This window comes from Schistocerca americana, chromosome 3, assembly GCF_021461395.2.
Source record: "Schistocerca americana isolate TAMUIC-IGC-003095 chromosome 3, iqSchAmer2.1, whole genome shotgun sequence".
Taxonomy (NCBI): domain Eukaryota; kingdom Metazoa; phylum Arthropoda; class Insecta; order Orthoptera; family Acrididae; genus Schistocerca; species Schistocerca americana.
The window spans coordinates 382,165,645-382,181,018 of record NC_060121.1 but is presented as its reverse complement, the minus strand read 5'-3'; the positions used below and the strand labels follow the sequence as shown (position 1 = coordinate 382,181,018).

Sequence of the window (15,374 nt, the reverse complement as noted above, 5' to 3'; positions counted from 1 at the left end):
GGCTCTTTAACTAACTGCTCGAAATAATTTTCAGAGAATGCATTTAGCAACCTGTAACCTTGCCAGATCTACGAGTAACCGTCCCTACGTCGATGTGGGATAAAGGCACAAGAAGAAAGAAGAACGAAGTGTATAAACATTGATGCTTCTGCAATGCACGCAAGCGAGCCGCTACATCGATGCTTACAAGATGGGGACGCGCTGTACAAAGGAAGGACACATCAGGTGCGACATTAGGGAGAGTGGAGTGGAAGGAGACGTACAGGCGCAGATCGGCGTCTATGAGGATGTCGAAGCCGTAGAGCTCGAAGCAGTGGGGGTCGTGCGAGACGGCGGTCTGCGCAGCGGTGAGCGCAGTCAGCACGAGGCGGCCGGCGTCGTGCACCAGCCCCATGATGGCCAGCTTCCCGTGGTTGAACTCCACCCACTGCCGCAGGTCCATCAGCGGCCACTTGCTGCCGAACTGCAAACAGCGCACCAGGGATAGCGCCTCCAGCCGGCAAACGGCCTCTAGTGGCAACATTGTATACAGGGTGAAAAGTATTTAAACCGACAAACTCTCGGAGGTTGTAGGGGACATCAAAACAAATATTTTTCCCTAATGTCATTTTTTCCTATGAGGATTATTTAAACCGGTAGAGACCGTATTACGCTTTTCAGTTGTTAGAGGCCGTATTACGATCTTCAGTTGTTAGAGGGCGTATTACGCTCTTCAGTTGTAGGCAACTGCTGTCCACCAGTGTTGTAGTGCATTGTCTCTGTTTACTAATGGAGTGAGTACACTGATATGGTTGGTGCGTACTATGTAGCGCACCACAACTGACGAGCTGCACATAGGGTTTATCAACAACAATATCCTAATCGCCGTATCCCGCATCATACGACCTTTGCTACTGTGTACCAACGTCTGCGTGAGACCGGGTCATTTAGTAAATTACCTGGACAGGGACGCCGTAGCACGGTAAGAACGCTGCAATTTGAGGAAGCTGTCTTGCAGCATGCGGAGCGGGATCCTTCAATCACCACTCGTGCAACTGCACGTAACATGGGGACGAATCAGACGAATGTAAGAACAGTCCTACGACAGCAAGTGTTACGTCCATTTCACTTACAGCGTGTCCACAACCTGGAACCAGTTGACTATCCAGCCAGAGCACAGTTTTCGCAGTGGTACCTGGAACAGTGTGAAATGCATCCAACATTTCCATCCTCTGTGTTGTTTACCGATGAAGCAACGTTCGGGCGTGATGGAGTCTTCAACATGCACAATTCGCATGTTTGGAGTGAGGATAACCCACATGCCACAGTTACTAGCGCTCATCAAGTGCGGTTCTTCGTTAATGTGTGGGTCGGTGTTGTTGGGGACTGTTTAATTGGGCCGTATCTGCTACCTAGGCCATTAAATGGAAGGCACTATTACAATTTTCTCGCCAGAGCATTGCCAGGATTGTTGGAAGACGTCCCGCTCCCTACAAGACAACGCATGTGGTTCCAACATGACGGGGCGCCGGCACATTTCAATCGTCGTGTACGTCGATTCCCGGACCGACGGTTCCCAGAAACGTGGATTGGCAGAGGTGGTCCTGTACCGTGGCCTGCTCAATCCCCAGATATGTACCCTCTGGACTTTTTTGTGTGGGGAGAGATGCGCAACCTTGTTTACGCAACTCCTGTTGCATCAGAAGAGGATCTGGTTGCCCGGATAGTAGCAGCAGCAGCAGGAACAATTCAGGATACTGCTGGGGTTTTTGCCCGTGTCAGACAGAACACGATCCGACGGTGTAACCTTTGTTTACGTGTCAATGGAGGCATTTTTGAAAATTTACTGTAATTGAAATTGGGTTGTGTTTATGTGTTGTCTCTTCGTCATAAAAAAATGGAAAAGTGTTTGTTGGTTTAATGTATATGCCGCCAGAGAAATCTTCCTCTACCGGTTTAAATACTCCTCATAGGAAAAAATGACATTAGGGAAACATATTTGTTTGGATGTCCCCTACAACCTCCCAGAGTTTGTCGGTTTAAATACTTTTCACCCTGTACACAGTAGAGGATCCTAGATAGAGTATTTTGAGATAAGGAAGACATTAGCGAAAATAAATATTTCAATCGGTGCGAAGTCTTCAGGAAACAATGCTTGGCAAACTGCTAAACAAATAACTGCCTAGCACATTTACCAATAAAATTTGCGCGGTCTGGACTGTTACCTTTTATTAGGTACAGTCGCTGACGAACCAGCATGACACCAAGAATTCTTAATTGCAAATTAACTTATTCGTGAAACTTTTTCTCGGCTTTAACAGCCTTAAATACGTGACAGGTACAAAATTATCGTTTCTACATCTACATGGTTACTCTGCAATTCACACGTAAGTGCCTGGCAGAGGGTTCATCGACCCATTTTCATACTACTTCTGTACCATTCCACTGTCGGATGGCGCGTGGGAAAAAGGAACATCTAAATCTTTCCTTTCGAGCTCTGATTTCTCTTATTTTATTATTATGATCATTTCTCCCTACGTAGATGGGTGTCAATAAAATATTTTCGAATTCGGAAGAGAAAGTTGATGACTGAAATTTCGTAAATAGATCTCGCCGCAAAGAAAACCGCCTTTGTTTCAGTGACTGCCACCTCAACTCGCGTATCATATCAGTGACACTCTCACCCCTATTGCGCGATTACACGAAACGAGCTGCCCTTCTTTGCACTTTTTCGATGTGCTCCGTCAATCCCACCTGGTAAGAATCCCACAACGCACAGCAATGATCCAGCAGAGGGCGGACAAGTGTAATGTAGGCTCTCTCTTTAGTGGGTTTGCCGCATCTTCTAAGTGTTCTGTTAACAAAGCGCAGTCTTTGTTTCGCCTTCCCCACAATATTATGCATGTGTTCTTTCCAATTTAAGTTGCTCGTAATTGTAATTCCTAGGTATTTAGTCGAATTGGTAGCCCTTAGGTTTGTGCGATTTATCGTATACCTGAAATTTATCGGATTTCTTTTAGTACCCATGTGTATGACCTCGCACTTTTCTTTGTTTAGTGCCAATTGCCACTTTTCGCACCATAGCGAAATTTTCTCTAGATCATTTTGTTATTGGCATTGACCGTCTGATGATTTTACTAGACGCTAAATTACAACGATCTGCAAACAATCTAAGGGGGCTGCTCAGATTATCACCTAGATTATTTACGTAAATCAGGAACAGCAGAGGACCTATGACACTACTTTGCGGAACGCCAGATATCACTTCTGTTATGCTAGATGATTTACCATCCATTACTACGAACTGTGACCTCCGTCCGAACAGGCCTCAGAAGGACAAACGGTACCGACCGACCGCAGTGTCATCCTCAGCCGATGGGTGTCACTGGATGCAGATATAGAGGGTCATGTGGTCAGCACATCACTCTCCCAGCCGTTGTCAGTTTTCGTGGCTGGAGCCACTGCTTCTCAATCAAGTAGCTCCTCAGCTGGCCTCACAAGGAAGTGCAGTCCCATTGTCAACAGCTCTCAGCTGACCCAGACGGTCACGCATCCAAGAGCAAGCCCTACAGCGCTTAACTTCGGCGATCCGACGGGAACCGGTGTTCCCACTGCGGTAAGTTCACTGGCTATTTAATGAAATGTAGGCCGTAAAAATGTCAACAGTCAACTTCGCAACATCTGATTCCAAAAATAGAATTGTGTAAGAAAAAGAAGCAAAACGGAGGGGCGTTTCATGAATTCAACTATATTATTATCCAAATTGTAAATAGCCTTTCGCGTCCTGTATTTTACCCCTGACACTTTTAGAATCTGAAAGAGAGTATTCCAGTCAACATTGTCAAAAGCTTTCTCTAAGTCTACAAATGCTAGAAACGTAGGTTTGCCTTTCCTTAATCTTTCTTCTAGATAAGTCGTAAGGTCAGTATTGCCTCACGTGTTCCAATATTTCTACGGAATCCAAACTGATCTTCCCCGAGGTCGGCTTCTACCAGTTTTTCCATTCGTCTGTAAAGAATTCGTGTTAGTAGTTTGTGGCTGTGACTTATTAAACTGATAGTTCGGTAATTTTCACATTACGGCTGTAGTTTCCCCTTGCTTTCAGCCGTTCACAGTACCATCAGAAGAGGAGTTTGTGGCACAACTTGACAAAAAAAAAAGGGACCGGTTAGTAGGACATGTTCTGAGGCATCAAGGGATCACAAATTTAGCATTGGAGGGCAGCGTGGAGAGTAAAAATCGTAGAGGGAGACCAAGAGATGAATACATTAAGCAGATTCAGAAGGATGTAGGTTGCAGTAAGTACTGGGAGATGAAGGAGCTCGCACAGGATAGAGTAGCATGGAGAGCTGCAGCAAACCAGTCTCAGGACTGAAGACAACCACAACACACAATTCTCTTGTAAAACATTTATAAGGTATGATAAATTTTCTGTTGATTACGTTTCTAGTAGTTAAAATGATACTCTCGTATTTCTGTGCTTGTGTTATCATAAATGAAGGGTAATGAGTCAGTATATGTGACACTTGAAACATAAGTTTTCTTACGGGCACTTACGAGTAGAACATGTCAATTTCATGGTATGCCACTTACAACGTTCTTTATAAATTATTTATTTCCTCATTTGTCTCATTTTTTACAGTCGCAAGGTGGACAGCCTAATTCTGTGGTCTCAGAATACCTTCTCAGCTTTTTCGATACAAATAAGCTACGTAAAAAAGGAAATACGTACATTGTTCATTGACTCTCCTGACAAAAGTGAAATTTGGCACTTAGGTCCATGACCATTTGCACTCTCCAGTTTGACTTATTCTAGCAATAGTATGTACATAATCCTCCTACTTTCAGTATTTGCTGCTTCAGTCAGTTTTCGGTATGTGCTGTACCGTGTCGCTGGGGTCGTTGCGCAGGCGCAGCGTGGTGTTGGTGAGGTGCCCCAGCTTGTCGTCCAGGTGCTCCAGCGAGAACTGGTGCGTGCACACCCGCGCGAAGCCCTCGCGAGCCACCCACACCTTCAGCGGGCAGAACTGCAACACCAAAAGCCAAATGAGTGCCACACTGTCACGCCTTTCAGGACACGAAGACCGGTCACTAACCTGAAGTGTCAGAGACCGCCGGACAGCAGCATGCTTGTAGTTTATAATTCACGCCAATAACGCAATGCTAAATGCCACAGTAATACTTACTAGCGACAGAATTACACTGAAGAGCTAAAGGAATTGGTACACCTGCCTAATATCGTGTAGGGCCCCCTTGAGCATGCAGAAGTGCCGCAAAACGACGTGACATGGACTCGAGTAACGTCTGAAGTACTGTTGGAGGGAACTGACGCCATGAATCCTGCAAGGCTGTTCATAAATCCCTAACAGCACGAGGAGGGGGAGAACCCTTCTGAACAGCACCTTGCAAGGCTTCACAGATAGGCTCAATAATGTTCAAGTCTGGGGAGTTTGGGAGCCAGTGAGAATGTTTAAACTCAGGGGATTGTTCGTGGAGCCAATCTGTAGCAATTCTGGTCATGTGGGGTGTCGCACTGTCCTGTTGCAATTGCCCAAGTCCATCGGAATGCTCAATCGACATGAATGGATGAGGGTGATCAGACAGGATGCTTACGTACGTGTCGCCTGTCAGAGTCGTATCTAGACGTATCAGGGGTCCTATATCACTCCAACTGCACAAGCCTCACATCATTACGGAGCCTCTACCAGCTTAAACAGCCCCCCGCTGACATGCAGGGTCCATGGATTCATGAGGTTGCCTCAATATTTGTACATGTCCACTGGCTCGACACAACGAGACTCGTTCGACCATGCAATAGGTTTCCAGTCATCAACAGTCCAATCTCAGTGTTGATGGACCCAGGCGAGGCGTAAAGCTTTTCGTCGTGCAGTCGTCAAGGGTACACGAGTGGGCCTTCGGCTCCGAAACCAATATAGGTGACGTTTCGTTGAATGTTTCGGACGCTGACACCTGTTGATGGCCAAGCACTGAAACCTGGAGCAATTTGCGGTAGGGTTGCACTTCTGTCAAGTTGAACGATTCTCTTCAGTCGTCGTTGGTCCCGATCCTTCAGGATCTTTCTCCGGCTCCAGCGATCTCGGAGATTTGATGTTTACCGGATTCCTGTTATTCACGGTACACTCGTGGAATGCTCGTATGGGAAATATCCCACTTCATCGCTACCTCGGAGATGCTTTGTCCCATCGCTTGTGCGCCGACTATAACACCACATTGCCGTAGTAGCAGCAGTAACCGATCTAATAACTGCGTCAGACACCTGTCGTCGTATATACATTTAGGTGTTGCCGACCGCAGCGCCGTATTCTACCTGTTTACATATCTCTGTATTCGATGACGGATGCTATATCAGATTCGTTGGAGTTTCTGTATAGATAAGATGCTTAAAAAGAAAACCATGTAATCCTACGTTGTGGAATCATAAACTTCATTGCTTTTCTTGATGGAATTAGTGACATAGCGGTCCCAACCACTTCTAAACTAGCGTCGTTGACGTCACTAACTTATTTACAGATGTTCCCACCGATGAGAGCACAAACATATTAACAGAATTTGTGCACAAATCCAAAGTAAAGCTTCTAGAATTAGGTAACACAATCGTTGCTACTGAAACGTATGTTACACAGAATCATTAGGTTCCGTAACTCAATCTGTAGAAACGGAATCCTTGTAGGATCAGTTTGCTGTCCTCTGCTGTCCTCTGTGTCTGTCTGCCCGACTGTTGAAAACCCTTTTTCTCAGGGATCAAGTTGAAATTTATGCCAGATACTAAGGCCTAAGGTCTCATTTATGCGACATATTTTTATACTCGCAAATTCATTAAGGTCTATAGAGTACTTTCCGTTGACCTAGAATCATGAAATTTGTCAAGGAGCAAGATTTCACAGTAAAAGTAGAGGAACATATCCTGAATTATTTAATTTGTATCTATATAACAAAAATATTTCTTTTGTCAATTGTTGTCTGACTTCAGACTTAAGACTGAAACATTCGCGAAGGCCTTGAAATTCCTGGGATCAATTCCTGCCGGTACCAATGTCGATAACAGATAAAACTCATCGAGATTCTCGATTACAGGGATCGACGAACTATCTATATACAAACAAACAGCATCCGAACAGGCCATGAAGGCTCAACGGTATGGACCATCCGCCGTGCCATCCTCAGCTCTTACGCGTCACCGGATGCGCATACGGAGGGGCGTGTGGTCAGCACATCGCTCTCCCGGCCGTTGTCAGTTTTCGTGACCGATGCCGCTACTTCACAGACCAGTAGCTCCTCAATTGGCCTCCCAAGCGCTGAGTGCCCCCCGCTTGCCAACAGCACTCGGCAGACCCGGTTGTTAACCCATCCTAGTGCTAGGCAAGCCTGACAGCGCTAAACTTCGGTGATCTGAGAGGAACCGGTTTTACCACTGCGGCAAGAGCGATGGCGAACTGTCTACATTCATAAGAAAGCGAGTTCTACTTGCACCTGGCAAATTTTATTTTTAATTTGCGAACACTGATTATAGACAGTTTGACCGCCAAGCTATGGGTTCTCCTCTTAATCCTTGACCATTTGAAATTTTCAGGGACCAAAAAATGGATCTGAACCCTATGGGACTTAACATCTGAGGTCATCAGTCCCCTAGAACTTAGAACTACTTAAACCTAACTAACCTAAGGACATCACACACATCCATGCTCGAGGCAGGATTCGAACCTAAACCGTAGCGGTCGCGCGGTTCCAGATTGAAGCGCCTAGAACCGCTCGCAACACCGGCCAGCACTTTTCAGGGACATTTTTGAATAAGCTTCTTTACAGAAAAAAAACAGTACCTACCGATAGTGTAAGCCTTATCTCACAGCATCCACAAACAAGCAGCTTTCCATTCCATGCTGCACAGCCTCATGTTAATTCTGTCATCCGACCCTCCATTACAAACCGAATTATAGACTATCAAATTTATCATTTTCTGAAATGGATATAGCTCTGACCTGACATGCGAAAAATGAACGTGCGTAAAAGTACACTACTGTACGCAGGTCAACAGCTAGCAATTATGAAACCGATGAACCGTTCCATATGTTGACAAATTTCGTATAGTCTTACAAAAAACTTAAAGTCTCGCAATTATAGACATGCGTTTTACAGTAACATAGCAGCTCAATCGCACGGAAAGGAAAAATCGTGCAGTAAAATCTGTATGTACGCCCAAACCGCCATTTCCACAGACAAAGGAAGCCGGAACTGATGCTCTCTCTCAATAGGGTGCCAGAATACTGGCACCGGGCTGATTTGCGTGATGCTGCGCTAGCTGTTAGCACGTCACCAGCCGCTGAATTAGTATGCACGCCTTCGCAGACTTACTTCGTGCCAGTTGGGATCATAGATGGGAATGTTTATGACAGTTCTTATTAAACAATGACATCAACAACATTTGCAGTGTTGGTGAGTTAATTAACTCTGGAGACTATACTTCTCATGGCGTAAATCATACACTTGGCAGTACTTTTTACATTAAAGAATGGGGCCGATAGGGGAACAGCGACTCCCGAATGACCGAGCAGTGCCTCGTTGTTTCAGTTCAGGAGTGGGACGTTTCACTGTGACTGGGTCTCACTCTTGGACGACATTCGTACAGTACAGATGGAAGAGCTCCTTAGCTCTGGTGAAGTGTATCAGGATCCGTGAGACACGTCAATATTAACATGGACAGCTATGTAGATGAGGAAGCTATGCAAAATTTCGAAGTTGAAATTGTTCAATTATTTCAACATGATACTGTTATACTTTCAATATACAGCAATGCACTGAAATAAATAAATAGATAATGAGTAAAAAAAGACGCACCGCGAAGGAATTAAGCGAATGGGACGGAAATCGGTAGATGAGATGTTCGTGTGCAAACAAATGGTCTCTCTTCGAATTGACCCCCGACGACCAGCGAAGACTTGTCTAGAGACGCCCCAGACAGTGGTGCATGAATGTCGCCCGCCTTATCGCTTACCAACCAGCAGTGAGGGTCTGGGGGTGCCATTTCTTTTCATAGCAGGACGAATTTGGTTGTCATCCGTGGCACCGTTACAGCAAACCGATACGTCGACGTTATTCTACGCCCCACTGCGTTGCCCTTCATCGCAAGCCATCCTGCGCTTACGTTTCAGCAAGATAATGCCCGCCCGCACACTGCGAGAGTTTCTACTGCTTGTCTTCGTGCTTTCCAAACCCTACCTTGGCCACCAAGGTCGCCGGATCTCTCCCCAATTGAGAACGTTTGAAGCTTTACGGGCAGGGTCCTTCAACCAGCTCGGGATTTTGACTGTCTAACGCGCCAATTGGACATAATTTGGCACGATACCCCTCAGGTGGACATACAACACCTCTATCAATCAATGCCAGCCTGAATAACTGCTTGCATAAGGGCCAGAGGTAGACCAACATGTTATTGAGTTGCACAGTTTGTGAAGCTCTTTCTCTTGAATAAATCATCTAACTGTTTCTGAAATTGTAATCATTTGTTTTTCTGTATATGTACATCACATCTACCGATTTCCGTCCCATTCTGAAAATTACTTCGTTATGCGTCTTTTTTTTGTCTTAGAGTGTAATTAAAATTTACCTCAGAATAATTATTTCGGGAACATATCTCTGGTGGCGGCCCTTTTATTTGTGTTTCTGTGACATAAGCACGCCGGACAAAAAGTTAGTACTCACAGGAGACATCGCGCTAATACTGTGTAACTCCGCCTTTAGCCTCGATAAATGTCTTATTTCGGAGAGGAAGATTGCCTCCCGCCCCCCCCCCCCCACCCCCCCACCCCAAGCTTCTTCCGGTGTGGCATATCCAGCTGGAGTCAGTCATTGATGATTAGACCCCGTGTAGCTACCAAATTTCGGGGATGTGATTGCTGTTACAAATAGTCCCAGACACTTTCTATGGGGCTACGACCACGTGATTTAGCGGGCCAGTCGAGTTTCAATAGAATGTGTGGGTGTTCGTCAAACGAGGAACGCGTTTCTACAGCCCAGTGAACACGATTGTCGTCACTTTGAAGATGTAGACGAGAGGGTAACACTTAGGCACCGGGAATGTTGAAACAAACATCCTGGTTCATGATCACGATAGTCTCAATGAGTGAGCCCAAGTTACGGTACGAGAAACACTCGAAAAAAAAAACGACAGAACTGACTCAGGCCTGAAGTACACGCTACGCACATTGTGGCTGAAACGGCTCGATGGGCCAACGGTCCTGTCTACAGCTTGCATCAGTTGAAGAGAGGCAAAAGAGCGAGTCGTCGGTACTGTCTAGTTTCGGTGTTTTTGGCCCACTGAAGAAATCCAGCTCTGTATGTAGCTTTGAGAAATGGTCTTTTGTCGGACACCCGACTCCGAATTTCCATTACGTGCAAATTCGTTCGCTGGTTGAGATGAACGTGCTTTCATTGACATCAACAATTCTTGTTATGTTTGAAACCGATATCATTCAGAAGATTTTCATCTGTCTCCGGTCCCTGTCGATTAAGCTATATTCACGGCCACTGTTGTTACGGCGTATTACATGACTGGAAGAGGTACACCAATCCTTGTAGACACATTCTACGGTCCGCTTTAATACATCAACAAACTGGGCAAAATCATTGACAGTATGGTCATGGGCACGTCCAAACACGAAGCTCGTTTCTTCCAGTCTGTCACGTCTCCACCTCGACCACCACATTGCGCTAGTGTTGCGCTCTAGCAATACTGCGGTTCCTTAGTTTTGATACAGTGCATAAATGACGGAGTATATAGAAATACTGATAGTATAAATTAAGGATAATGCTGATACATGGTGAAACAACGCTCTTGTGGGCGGTTTGCGGGTTTAAATCACCTCGGGGTATTACGATGCGGTGCATTTGACCTGCAGTTACCGCACAGTCTCGCTGGTAGCAGTCCACATACGCAGAGGTGTGTTGGTGCATGTCAGAGTACGGTGCAGTAAGTGTCCAGACGTTTTCAGACGTGCTAATGGTGACTGTGTTGAAAATGGCTCAAAGAACACATCTTGATGACGTTATGAGGGGTAGAATACTAGGGCGACTGGAGGCTGGTAAAACACAGCAGGTCGTAGCACGGGCCCTCCGTGTGCCACAAAGTGTGATCTCAAGATTATGGCAACGATTCCAGCAGAAAGGAAACGTGTCCAGGCGCTACAGTACGGGACGTCCACAGTGCACAACACCAGAAGAAGATCGATATTTCACCATCAGTGTCCGCAGACGGCCACGGAGTACTGCAGGTAACCTTGCTCGGGATCTTTCCGCAGCCACTGGAACAGTTGTCTCCAGACACACAGTTTACAGACGACTGAACAGACATAGTTTATTCGCCCGGAGGCCTGCAAGGTGCATTCCACTGACCCCTGGTGACAGGAGAGCCCGTAAAGCCTGGTGTCAAGAACACAGTACATGGTCATTGCAACAGTGGTCCTAGGTTATGTTCACGGACGAGTCCACGTATAGTCTGAACAGTGATTCTCACGGGTTTTCATCTGGCGTGAACCAGGAACCAGGTACCAACCAGGTACCATATTCTTCTGTTGCTCATATAAGAATGGTTATTGGAGGATTGATGACTATCTTAATGTCCTTGAAATGACCTGTATGGAGGTCGTGGTTTGATGGTGTGGGGTGGAATTATGATTGGTGCACGTACACCCCTGCATGTCTTTGACAGAGGAACTGTAACACGTCAGGTGTATCGGGACGTCATTTTGCACCAGTATGTCCGCCTTTTCAGGGGTGCAGTGGGTCCCACCTTTCTCCTGATGGATGATAACGCGCGGCCCCACCGAGCTGCCATCGTGGAGGAGTACCTCCAAACAGAAGATATCAGGCGACTCGAGTGGCCTGCCTGTTCTCCAGACCTAAACCCCATCGAGCACGTCTGGGATGCTCTCGGTCGACGTATCGCTGCACGTCTTCAAACCGCTAGGACACTTCAGGAGCTCCGACAGGCACTGGTGCAAGAATGGGAGGCTATACCCCAGCAGCTGCTCGACCACCTGATCCAGAGTGTGCCAACCCGTTGCACGGTCTGTACATGGTGATCATATCCCATATTGATGTCGGGTTACATGCGCAGGAAACAGTGGCGTTTTGCAGCACATGTGTTTCGGGACGGTTTTCTCAACTTATCACCAATACCGTAGCATTACAAATCTGTGTCGTGTGTGTTCCCTATGTGCCTATGCTATTAGCGCCAGTTTCCTGTAGTGCCACGTTGTGTGGCATCACATTCTGCAATTATCCTTAATTTATGAGCACGAGTGTTTAAATGTATGTGTAATAGAGAAACTGGGAGCCGAAGACTTCTCTTAGTGTTTTTTTTTTGTTTGGTTGTTTACTTCGCACATAAATAGAACTGCACATCGTTCAGTGTTGGCCCCGATATAAACTGCATTTTAGGAGTAATGAAAATTAGTGGATAGCGTGACTTATGCGTTTTTATGCAACCAAAGCAATTACTTTTGATATAAGTGCAGTTTGCATAAAATATGTATAATTACTGTTATTTTGTACTCAGCTGAACGTTCTTCATTACAATCAAAGGCATGAGTTTCCTGTTGTCATTGATAACTGTGAAATCTGTTTAGAAATAACAAAAACAGTTTTTAGATAAGTTCGGCAAAGTGCTGAAGTGATGTTTTACATATTTTTGTTTTGTAGTTTTCCTTAATATTCTACCGTTTTGTTGAGGAAACTGCGTTTCCTAGCGCTATATATAAACCCGTAAAGCTTATTTAAATTTTTACTACAACATCCCACCATGGCAAGTTACAAGTCAACAGCTCTCGTATAAAACTTAAATTAAAACATCGACAATTTCAATTTTGCTATAAATACTGTTTATTTTTAAGTTGCAGGTAGGAGGATGACTATGTAGAAGAAAAATGTTCGTAGGTTATCCTGTCGTTTATATAACCCCACTGAGTTTCTACATGGCTCACCACTTGAATGTTTCTAGCGGAATGCAGTAAAACATTGATCGCATGCATAATGAAAGCGCTCGTTATGAGGTAACGCCCGACGGATATGCAACACACATAACTTACAGGTAATGCGGGTACTATGCCGCGATGGTTCCTTTGAAAGGACACAGCCGAGTTCCTTCTCTACGTCTACATCTACATACATACTCCGCAATCCACCATACGGTGCATGGCGGAGGGTACCTCGTACCACAACTAGCATCTTCTCTCCCTGTTCCACTCCGAAACACAACGAGGGAAAAATGAGTGCCTATATGCCTCTGTACGAGCCCTAATCTCTCTTATCTTATCTTTGTGGTATTTCCGCGAAATATAAGGTGGAGGCAGTAAAATTGTACTGCAGTCAGCCTCAAATGCTGGTTCTCTAAATTTCCTCAGTAGCGATTCACGAAAAGAACACCTCCTTTCCTCCATAGACTCCCACCCGAGTTCCTGGAGCATTTCCGTGACACTCGCGTGATGATCAAACCTACCAGTAACAAATCTAGCAGCCCGCCTGTGAATTGCTTCTATGTCCTCCCTCAATCCGACCTGTAGGGATCCCAAACGCTCGAGCGGTACTCAAGAATAGGTCGTATTAGTGTTTTATAAGCGGTCTCCTTTACAGATGAACCACATCTTCCCAAAATTCTATCAATGAACCGAAGACGACTATCCACCTTCCCCACAGCTGCCATTACATGCTTGTCCCACTTCATACCGCTCTGCAGTGTTACGCCCAAATTCTTAATCGAAGTGACTGTGTCAAGCGCTACACTACTAATGGAGTACTCAAACATTTCGGAATTCTTTTTCCTATTCATCTGCATTAATTTGCATTTATCTATATTTAGAGTTAGCTGCCATTCTTTACACCAATCACAAATCCTGTCCAAGTCATCATGTATCCTCCTACAGTCACTCAACGACGACATCTTCCCGTACACCACAGCATCATCAACAAACAGCCGCACGTTGCTATCCACCCTATCCAAAAGATCATTTATGTAGATAGAAAACAACAGCGGACCTACCACACTTCCCTGGGGCACTCCAGATGATACCCTCACCTTCGATGAACACTCACCATCGAGGACAACGTACTGGGATCTATTACTTAAGAAGTCTTCGAGCCACTCACATATTTGGGAACCAATCCCATATGCTCGTACCTTAGTTAGAAGTCTGCAGTGGGGCACCGAGTCAAACGCTTTCCGGAAGTCAAGGAATATGGCATCCGTCAGATACCCTTCATTCATGGCTCGCAAGGTATCATGTGAAAAAAGGGCGAGTTGCGTTTCGCAGGAGTGATGGTTTGTAAAGCCTGCTGATGCAGGGACAGCAACTTTTCTGTCTCAAGGAAATTCATTATATTCGAACTGAGAATATGTTCGAGAATCCTGCAACAAACCGATGTTAAGGATATTGGTCTGTAATTTTGAGGATCCGTCCTTCTACCCTTCTTATATACAGGCGTCACCTGCGCTTTTTTCCAGTCGCTCGGGACTTTACGTTGGGTAAGAGATTCGCGATAAATGCAAGCTAAGTAAGGAGCCAATGCAGTAGAGTACTGTCTGTAAAACCGAATTGGAATCCCATCAGAACCTGACGATTTATTTATTTTCAACCCATTCAGCTGCTTCACAACCACAGGGATGTCTCGCACTATGTCCTCCGCACGGGAATCTGTACGAGACTCAAACGGCGCTATGTTTGTACGCTCCTCCTGCGTGAAAGATTTCTCAAACGCTAAATTTAAGATTTCAGGTTTCGTTTTGCTGTCTTCCGTTGCCAGGCCAGACTGATCAGTGAGTGACTGGATGGAAACCTTCGACCCGCTTACCGATTTTACGTAAGACCAGAATTTCCTTGGGTTTTCAGCAAGATCTTTTGCTAAGGTATGACAGTGGTAGTTGTTTTATGCTTCGCGCATCGCTCTTTTTACAGTAGCACGAATGTCTACTAACTTTTGCCTGTCCTCATTCTCCCGATCTTTCTTGTACCGCGAGTGCAACTGCTTTTGCTTCCTGAGCATTCTCCGAATTGCGCTGTTAAACCACGGTGGGTCTTTTCCGTCCGTAACCCACTTTTTCGGCACATACTTCTCCAATGCGTGATTTACAATGTGTTTAAATTTTGCCCATAATTCTTCCACGTCCATCGGCCCGGAAGTAAATGAAGTCGATTTATTTACTAGGTGGGATGCTAACAACTGTTTATCTGCTCTTTCTAGTAAGAATACTCTCCTAGCCTTCTTGACCGACTTTTTAACCTTCGCAACCATAGTCGTCCGATGGGACAATGACCTCGCTATTTGGTAGCCTCCTCCCGAATCAACCAACAAACCAACCAACGACCTCAACTGAACAAAGCTGCTAG

The 15,374-nt window shown here is 45.5% G+C and overlaps 1 protein-coding gene across 1 annotated transcript in view; it reads right to left on the bottom strand.

The window, feature by feature from the left end:
- The window catches only part of LOC124606100 (probable tubulin polyglutamylase TTLL9), a 116,445-nt gene that overhangs the window by 49,445 nt on the left and 51,626 nt on the right, over positions 1-15,374 (bottom strand). Inside the window, exons 5-6 of the mRNA XM_047138066.1 lie at positions 4,866-5,006; positions 264-463 (exon numbers count right to left, since the gene is read on the bottom strand). Of these exons, the coding sequence (XP_046994022.1) occupies positions 264-463; positions 4,866-5,006 (341 nt within the window). The remainder of the gene's footprint in view (positions 1-263; positions 464-4,865; positions 5,007-15,374) is intronic.